General features: G+C 38.5%; 1 protein-coding gene across 1 annotated transcript in view; it reads left to right on the forward strand.

Moving 5' to 3' along the window:
- The window catches only part of col7a1 (collagen, type VII, alpha 1), a 109874-nt gene that overhangs the window by 83726 nt on the left and 16443 nt on the right, over positions 1-9705 (forward strand). Inside the window, exons 110-117 of the mRNA XM_037679872.1 lie at positions 1089-1166; positions 1613-1666; positions 1800-1848; positions 2072-2080; positions 4944-5018; positions 7200-7328; positions 7545-7712; positions 8008-8190. Of these exons, the coding sequence (XP_037535800.1) occupies positions 1089-1166; positions 1613-1666; positions 1800-1848; positions 2072-2080; positions 4944-5018; positions 7200-7328; positions 7545-7712; positions 8008-8190 (745 nt within the window). The remainder of the gene's footprint in view (positions 1-1088; positions 1167-1612; positions 1667-1799; positions 1849-2071; positions 2081-4943; positions 5019-7199; positions 7329-7544; positions 7713-8007; positions 8191-9705) is intronic.

The raw sequence follows: 9705 nt of genomic DNA on the forward strand, positions 1-9705 counted from the left end.
ACTGAGACACAAATTGACTTTAATGTCGAGCAAACAAATAATTGTTTTTAAGTGTTAATCTTGTTAAATTCTTGTTGAAGTCCTCTTGTGCACACTCCTGGAGGACACGTCAGTGGTGACGCATAATAGATGTGACTTATATGGTGAAGCGACGTATTTGGGGGTTTTTTTTCACTTCATTAGAGATATTTGGACTGATGCGACTTATATGGCGGAAAATACTCTTGTTCAAATGTTATTGACAAACCAACAAATATACGGTGCTAATTAAATGATTTTACAACCAAAGAATGGTACTAACACACTTAAATGAGGCAACTGGTGATGCTCACTGACATATACACATAGATGCCCCAGCTCTGAATCGTACGTCGACGTCGCCTCCATTTTAAATGTGGCAGAACAGTAACTTTTAATGTTAAAAGTTACAAATGTTGTCTTTGGTGCCTGTTTGTTTACCAAATATATTAGTGTGTGCGAATGACAGGCATAAACTTAAATCACTTTGTAGAATGGTGCTTTATGAAGTTCTGTCCATTTCTTTGTATTAAATGACCGGCAGTTCCGCCATATTTAAAATAGCGGACGCTCTGATGTGCCGTTGCAGCGGGCCAGCCCGCTCAACGAGGCATCTATTATATATGTCTATGGGGACGCTGACTTTTCTGCGAACTTCACAGCACCATAAGCATCTAGTTGCAGTTTACTGGGAGTTCTGACAGCATGTATGTCACGTTCATTAAGAAGGCCCGGCCAAAACATGATTCTGTTGCAGGTTTACCTGCGTTCTTTTCTTGGACCAGATCTGTCAGATCCTGACCTCTGCAGACCTCACAGGAGTTGCAGCTTTGAAGAGGCAACTATCCATCACAGCTTCGCCCTTATTGATGTCCATCTTAAGCTTACACTGGTCTATTTTCTCTATTTCAATAAATCAACCCGAAAGATAAAATATTCACTCGCTGCCCTATTTTTTCAACCCACTTTTCGGTTCATTTGTAACGAGACAATCAATGTTTTCCTCCTCACCTGTCAGCAGTCGTGATGTTATGCTCCGTGAGAACTGTAATATTTTATTTGTGTTTCAGGGAGAAAGAGGTCCAATCGGTCCTGCCATGGTCGGTCCTCGAGGTATCCCAGGAATCCCAGGGGAGCGAGGAGAACCAGTCAGTTTTGTACCCGTTTCTCAAAAGTTTCTTCTGGTTTGCTTTCCAGGCCTCATTACAGGACAAGCTGAAGGCAGGAAAATCCAGTAATGCCCACAAAAACCAACCAAACTTTATATTTCGACATGCACATCAACCTTAATTTTGTTATAATTGCTTCATTGCTTTGACAGTAAAAAAAATATTTGAACCTAAAGCTGATTTTAAATGTATATATGTATAAAAGAACACTGTTTTTCTTCATGACCTCTAGAGCTTAAATTCAGCTTGTTATATACTTGGAGGTGAATGCATCAAACAGTCTGTGTATAAGTCCCCATTACTTATTTAACCTTCCACTTTGGTTGTTAAATTTGTTCACACTGTGCGCTCCATCTTACGCTATAGAATTATCTCGATGGAGGTCTCTGTGGGTTGCATCGCTCTAAAGCCTGTTCATGTTGCAGGGAGAGATCGGGCCAGATGGATCCAAGGGAGACAAAGGAGAGGCTGGCATGACGGTCAGTGCGGAATAATTACCACAGCGCCCAGTTTGAAGACACCAAATGGCACACACACACTCGTCCTCAGAGTCATTATTGGGGCAGTTGGTAACATTTTTCTGCCCCGTTCTCCTGTTTGTTTTGAATTCAGGAGGATGAGATCAGAGAGTACGTTCGCTCAGAGATGAATCAGCACTGCGGTGAGTCTTTTGCAGCGCTCATCGCTTATTTATGACCACGCTGTCCACAAGTTGAACTTCTCATTTTGATCACAACGCATGAGTCATCGGAACAACTGTAGTTGACGGAGGAAAACATATTTTTATATAGACATCTCTGGATACGTATATTAACGTCATGACTCTGATCTTTATTGTTCCCTTCTCTTTCTGATTCCCTTCGGTCCGTGCACCTGATCCTCAGCGTGTGGAGGTGAGTGAGCCGTCCAACTGTAGCAGAAAAGGAAAACTAGACAGAAGGGCTGTGGATCAGAATGAGTCACAGCGTTGTGCTTTCACCACCTATGGCGTTATGGCCACCTATGGAATCTGCAGCATTAGGCGCTTGTGAACGCTCAAATGCGTTATTATCCCATGTTTAGCACACCTGAGCACTAGTTTTAAGTAAAGCAAACCCCCAAAAATAATTTTTGCATAGGTTGTTCTGTAAATAAAGTCAAATAGTTCATACCACATATCCATTCTGATGATGACATTTTCATAACAAATGTTAAATTTTTTAATGTTTACTGTTTCTTTGTTTGTCATTCGCACCACACGTGGTGCATGTGGTGGAACGAAATTGTGTACACAGGGTCCCAGTTACATCCAACAAAAGTATAAATTGTAAAGACAACAGTAATAAGATCTGAGATGTGAACTAAGAAATATGCTAAACTGAGAATACATTAAGCACAAGTAGTAAAAAAAAAATACAGTGAAAGCCATACATTAAAGCAAAAAAAAATAAATACAATAAAATAAAAGCAAATTCAATCAAAATGTCCAATCTTCCAGAGTTTGGACTGTTTGTTGTTCATCGGGGCAGATTTGTGTTGCAGGGACACTTTCAGCAGCGTTAGATTAGTAATGCTGAGGCACGCTGCTAATAAATGTGCAGAATCACAGAAAAAGTAGCCAAAGCAAACTTTCACTCATGTTTAATTCACGCGGCATCATTCAAGAAGTAGTCCCGTGTTTTAATTACAAACGCAATAATGAGTTTTACTCTTTGGTCTTTTTTCATGTTTGACTATAATGACACAAAGTCCACAAAGCAGTGATTTGAGTCTTTAAAGGATTTCAGCCATGTCTCTACAAGACTTACACGTTCGTCTGGCTTGTTAAAGTTTGGTGAATCCTTTCAGCGGGGGGGTGGGGGGTCAAAATGGGTGGAATGATTTTTGTGGTGCTTTTGGGGGGTGTTGTTGACTCGTGCCTAAATGTTATACAGTGACGCTTCAAAGTTTAAGAAGCATTTAGAAATGTTTTATAATTCTGCATGAATATGACCGAAACCTCATATTTTCCGAGAAAGATAAAAACAATCAACTAATGTGACAATTGTTTTAAATTGTTTTATTTTTATGTGGTAAATACTTGCTATTAAATGTTTTGTTTTGGGCCACACATGAAATGATTTTAGCTCTTTTTTTTCTGAAAGAACTGCTTCATGGGATGTTTTCCCTAAAAACAATGTTTACATCAGGACTTTGACAGGACCAGTCCAACACATTTATCGTATTCTTCTGTAATCATCTTTTGGTAGAAATAGTTGTAGGCTTAGTGTTGTCCTATTGCAGGGGTCTGCAACCTTTACAATCAAAAGAGCCATCTATGCCCCTTTGTTCACTAAATTACCGTATTTTTCAGACTATAAGGCACACTTAAAATCCTTTAGTTTGCTCAAAAATCGACAGTGAGCCTTAAGTATTAATTCTGGATGTGCTTACTGACCTTGAATCGATTTTATGTGGTACAACTGAACAATGGTGAGAGTTATTGTGAATGAGTTGAATAAAGTTTGACTTATCTGACTGTTTTGTTTCGCTTAATGCGCCTTATAGTCCAAAAAATATGGTAAGTGTCTGGAGCCACTTCAATCTGGTACAACCGTGACCATCAACTGGTGGCCCCAGTTTTTAACATTTGATATTTGTACATTTTAAGTTAAAAAAAAAAAAGACAAGATTGTTGTAAAGAAAGAAAAAATATATAGATTTTAATAATTTTGTAAAATTTTAAACAATGAACTATGCAGGCCTGTGGTTTTATTTTGTATTGTGGAAAAATTAAGTATTCTACTTTGAAGAGATAAAGCATAAATGTACAGTATATGGTTTACTTTTGTCTTGTTCTACTATTCACATATTTGCTTTAAAAAAAAAAGACAGGAAGACTGTTAAAACGACCCTTTTTTAATTTTAGTATAACAACCAATAAAATTCAGTTTTATGTTAGTTTTGGTCAAAGCTTGAAAGAGCCACTGTAAACGAACCAAAGAGCCACTTGTGGCTCCAGATTCACAGGTTGCAGACCCCTGTCCTACTGCATGACCCAGCTATTAAAATTCAGTTAAATGACAAAAGTGCTGATATATTTAATCATAAATTTCTGCTAAACTTCAGATAATATTTTGTAAGTGACAACAATCCATCCCAACCATGAAACTACAACTACCGTGCTTTACAACTGGGTTTAGGTTCCTTTGCTTCAATGCAGTGTTTTACTTCCTCCAATTATAAAATCTATGCAAATCACAAACTAATACTGTGATCTGAAAATCCATTTTCCCTTTTTTCACTATTTCAGTAAATATTTCTGATCTGATAACAACCAGTAACTGTTTTTGACTAAATCTGCTTAGTTTGTGTCGGGATAAATATTCTTGTTCTTCAAAAGAAAAAACACTATAATATGGCAAAACAAAAAAAAAATTCTACTGTTAGAAAAAAATCAATTTAAATTCACCTTCAAATTAACAAATGTATCCAAAGCATTGACACACTTTATTCTCTCTACATATATTTTCTTCTTAATTTTATTATTATTATTATTTTTGGACCACAGTGAAAATATGAGGTTGTTATTGTCATATTTTTTGCAAAATTAATAAAAAATATTTAAAAGTTTTCGAACTTTTAAACAGCAGATTGTTTTGTCGTCTTGTAATTTTGCTCTTTTGATTTCTTATCTTCTGTTTAACACTTGATGCTTACCTGGCTCCTTTCGCTCTCTGAACCTTCTCTGCTCTTTCGGCGCCCATGTTTGCTCTCCTTCCTCTCCGGCTCTCTCAGGTTCAGACCCAGACGTTGAGTCCCAGCCCGCATTCAGGGCTCGGCCTACAACAGACAAACTGCTGGCTCTGAAGGGTGAGTGTTTGTTCCAGCGCTCTGTGTGCTCGTCTCTAACAAACAGATTCACCGGGTGAGCGTTGGGTGCTTTTCTCAACAAGAAAACGGCTCCATTGACATAAAATGTATTTGTCCTTTTATCCAAAGACAAATACAGAGGGATGGTGAAGGAATCTGTATTTTGAGGTTCTTTAGTTCACATGGCCAGCAGAATAGGTCTTTTCAGTTTTATCAGTTTTTTTTTTTTTTTGTGAATTTAATATACTGTCTGAAATTAGGTCCAATTTATGAAGCTTTGGGCCAACTACTTTTTAAACAACAGCACCACATGCAGCACATTTTACACCTGTCAATAAAAATTTATACAACAGCAATCTATAGCAATGGCCCAGACAAGTACAAAGTAAAAACCTTGTATAACTTGTGACCTTGACCTTAGAGCTGGGGTGATGAAAAAATAGTTGACATGCTGTCTAGTGGTGGGAAAAATTTGTATCAAGTTTTGTGAAATAATCTTGAGCGGATCAGAAGATATGGACGGAGACTATACCATAATATGTCCTCCTTTCAACGAGTGTATAATAAAAATGGGTTGCAGTAGTCCTTCATTGCTTACGTTCCAGACACCTAAGTGAAAAATTGCAAAGTAGAAACACTATTTATTTTAGTATATATACATTAAGGCTTTAGAAACACTCCACACACTATTGCAATGTTCTAAACTTTTAAACCTATGTGATTTGAAGAACATACGTATGTGTACTGTACAGTACAGCAAAATTTTACTCACCAGCTCTGCAGAACAGCAGCTCAGTTCCGGTCCGGCTCAGTTCCGGTTCGGTAGATCTACCCTGCCAGACCTATCCTGCCAGTTTTGGTCCGGTGACCAGCTCTCTGCAGCTCTTGAGCGCCAAGTCGCTTTTTGAGAGAGCTGGACCTTCGGATAGCCAGCACAAAACCACACAATGGCCTCGGTCGAGTCCAAATCCGGATGAAAAAAGTCCCAGTGAGCTCCAGAGAAGAGACCGGACCTCCAAGCGACGCCTCCCTGCTTGTGAAGCCTCATGGGCCGGCAGGCAGCTCTCAGATTATATTGTCGATTAGGCTGGAAGTCCGGTTCTGGTCCAATTCCCAGTCGGTTCTGTATGGCTCTCTGCATTCACTGAGCCTTGAAGTCACTATGAATAAGGACCAAACTTTGTTGGATTGGATCAAAACTTTCCTTCCATTTCAGCAGAAAGCAAAGGCTGGAAGCACTGTTGGCTTCTGGGTAACGTAGTCCTTTGGAGTGGCGATACAGTTTAGGCTTATTGAGAGAAAACTTCAAAATGGCGGCACCTGTCCGAAGTATTTTAATTTGTCATTAATGTTTTACTGTATCCCGTATTGTCCCAATCACGTGAGTAATATTAAAATTGACAATCGTGCGTCGTGTACAATCTTACTTTGAAAAAAAAACCACAAAAGAGCGAGTCCGCAAAAGTCAAACCGCGAAGTAACGAGGGACTACTGTATCTTGACTGAAATATCATTTGTTCATGAGAATGACCCTATTACCTTAGAGAACTTTTATTTTGATAGTATTTTTCCATTTGTTTTTCCAGAAATACGTAATTTGAACGAGGTCAGCCAAAGACAAATTGTTCTTTGCAGTATTCATCATGTCACTCTTAATGTAAATGTTTGAATGTCCAGGTACTTCACCAATATCAGTCATTCTGAAAGTGCAAATTGTCAAGATCTTTATTTATTTATTTATCCTGTGATATCTGATGAAACGGCCCAAAAATTTCCTGAGATTGTGGAGATACTTTATAGACTGCATGACTTCTAGGACTTTATTCTCACCCTGATATGAGCCATCAACCAGAAGATGGACTTGAGGTATGCCCACATTTTATTCTGTGCAGGTTCCGTACAAAGTCTTAAAATCTCTGGGATCAATGAGTGCATGAAATATAAGTTTTTATTCTAAACGTTTTATGTTAAAATTCAAGCAACAAATTACTTGTGAACTTTCTTGGTCATAGTGAAGAACCATGTGTGTGTGAGTGTGTGTGAGAGAGAGGAAAATGCAACCTGAAATGGTTGGAGCTCTCTCATGAGACTATGAAGATCTTCAATCTGTGTGAAGGAAAGTTGGAGAGGTTCAGAGTTGCGTGAAGGATTGTGATGAGTGTGATGTAACGCTCGTTGCAGGTCGTGAGCTGCGAGTGGTGCTGAACACCAACGATCCAGACTACGAACACATCTACTCCATCGAGGCCCTGGATGACCCTGTGGACGACCTGCTCTACTTCTCCACACAGGCAGCCAACGAGTCTGATGGTGCTTTATCAATCACAGCTTGAGTTGCTTTAGGAACTTTTGGGTTGAAGAATCAAATAAATTGCCTTGAAAACATGTATTTGCTCTTTTAAAACTGTCATTAACGTATAATTATTTTGTCGATCAAATCCTAAACTCCTGCTTTGATCTGCTTCTCATAGTTCTTACAGCTCATTTGCCGTGCGACTAGTTGGTTGTGTTTCTGTCCACCTTCAGGTGAGGATTACAAGGACTCTGAGAAGAACGGTAACGTCGACGCAGATAAATCTGCAATCGCTGACGTTCAGACAAAGGCAACAGCTGATGAGAAAACGGAGCAAGTTGCACCTCTGACTGCAGACAAGTCCGGATCAGTCAGGTCCAAGAGGACCGTCAAAGGGGAAGGTAAACTGCGATGAGTTGTGATTTTCATTTTTAAGAGTCATTCATGGTTGTTCTGGCTTCCTGCTGGTCTGGTGTCAGCATGTGACAGACTGCACTGCTGAAGTCTTAACAGATTTAATTAATATGTTTATTTCTATTAAAGGCATGCATCCAGTAATGTAAAAGTTAATTTTTACACTATTGAGATACTTTGTATGAAATGTAATTGAAATAGACTGACCTGCATGCTTGTGTTGACTCCTCTGTAGCCACTCTGCTCGTGTTTAGCCTTTTGACACATGTATATTTACTTTAGGTTCAACAGACGTATGCCTGCTGCCCATGGATGAGGGCGACTGCCACCGATACACCCTGCGCTGGTACTTCAACAGTCACTCTGGAGCCTGCAAGCCGTTCGTCTACGGCGGCTGTAAAGGAAACGACAATCGCTTCCTCCAGCAGGAAGAGTGTGAACAGGTCTGCCTCAGGGAGGTCAAAGGTAAGAAAAGAAACATGAACTTTTTCACGTTAAGTATTCAGCAGGTGCAAACAAATAAATGATCTGTTTTGCAGGTTCTCGTCTCCTCACGACGACGCAATGATTGTGGATAACTCCTCCTCTGCCAAAAGACTGTTTTATAAATCCTAATTTTTTTAAGCGTCAGTGGTTTTGTTTATTTATTGTTGTTTTTTTTACATATCCAAATGTATTGAAAAGCCATACCGCCACACTTCTAGTGTTTTTTTGTTTTGTTTTGTTTTTTTACAAAAGACAACAACTATTTTTCTTAAATGGTAGTGGTGAGAGAACCAAATGTTCACACTTGAAAAAAAATTTGTTTATAACGTTTCCGTTTTTCACAAATGTTTTTTATTTTATTTAAAAATTGCCACAGTATTAACACTGTAGGGTATTCAGTTTAGTTCATAAATCCCACTGGCAGTAAAAAAAACAACAACTGTAATTTATCAAATCTAATCTTGTTTCAGAACCTGTGCTTGTTTTAATTTAACTCTTCATACATGAAGCCTTTACTTATAATCCTAACAAGAGTTCAGCCTGAATAACTAAACAACTGTACTGATGACATATCTATCAATAAATATAATTTATTACTTACAAGTTATGAAATAATAAATTAGTACAGTGCATCATACAGTCCTGCTGTTTTTGAAACATGACAACACAGTCTGATATCACACAAATACACAAACGAAAAATGCATCCTACAATAAAAAAGACAAAATACACAGAAAGTTCATATCATCAGTTTGCTTCCATTCCATTTCTTTCACTTGCGGTTAAATATCCATGCACTCACGGACATGAATGTCAATGCAATGTTTACCGTTCACATCTTCTTTTGTACTGCTGCAGGTAATTTCACAAACAGCTGCAAATTCCAAATGTTGGTACAAATAAGTTGTACTCAACTCCTGTGTCTGTGTCTGACACCCTTCTTTTTTTCATAATTGTATTTGTTAATCAGTAAAACTGTTTGGCTGTTCATAAAAACCTCTTCAGTGCTCTGACTGCAAGTTTTCTGTTGTCTGAATGTGTTTACGTGCACAGCAGTATCCAAGTTTTGGTCCTATTCCAGAAACAATGTTTATGTGCAATTTGAGAACTGAGTACTTTTATTTCTATAGTTTGTTTAGGATCCAGCACAGTAATTACATTGTACTATATCTGTGTGTGTACAGAATAAAGTAAAATAACGAGATTGTTTTTTCTTCATCTTAAATACTTTGTTTTTTTTTAAGGAAATATCCAGGATAATCCAACAATGTTCAGTCAGGTCATCTGGATGGTTTATTTTATTTAATTTTTGCTGAGACGTTTCGTCCGTCATACAACAGACTTCTTCAATCTGAGGAGCCACCAAAACAAAACTGATTCTCCACCAACAGGATACTCCATGGTGGAAAAAAACAGTTTGCTGGTTCAAAGATGGCCTCCGGGGCCTGCCCCTCTCCTCCGGGGCCTGCCCCTCTCCTCCGGGGCCTGCCCCTC

Source organism: Nematolebias whitei, chromosome 7 (assembly GCF_014905685.2).
Source record: "Nematolebias whitei isolate Nwh7 chromosome 7, NemWhi1, whole genome shotgun sequence".
Lineage (NCBI taxonomy): Eukaryota > Metazoa > Chordata > Actinopteri > Cyprinodontiformes > Rivulidae > Nematolebias > Nematolebias whitei.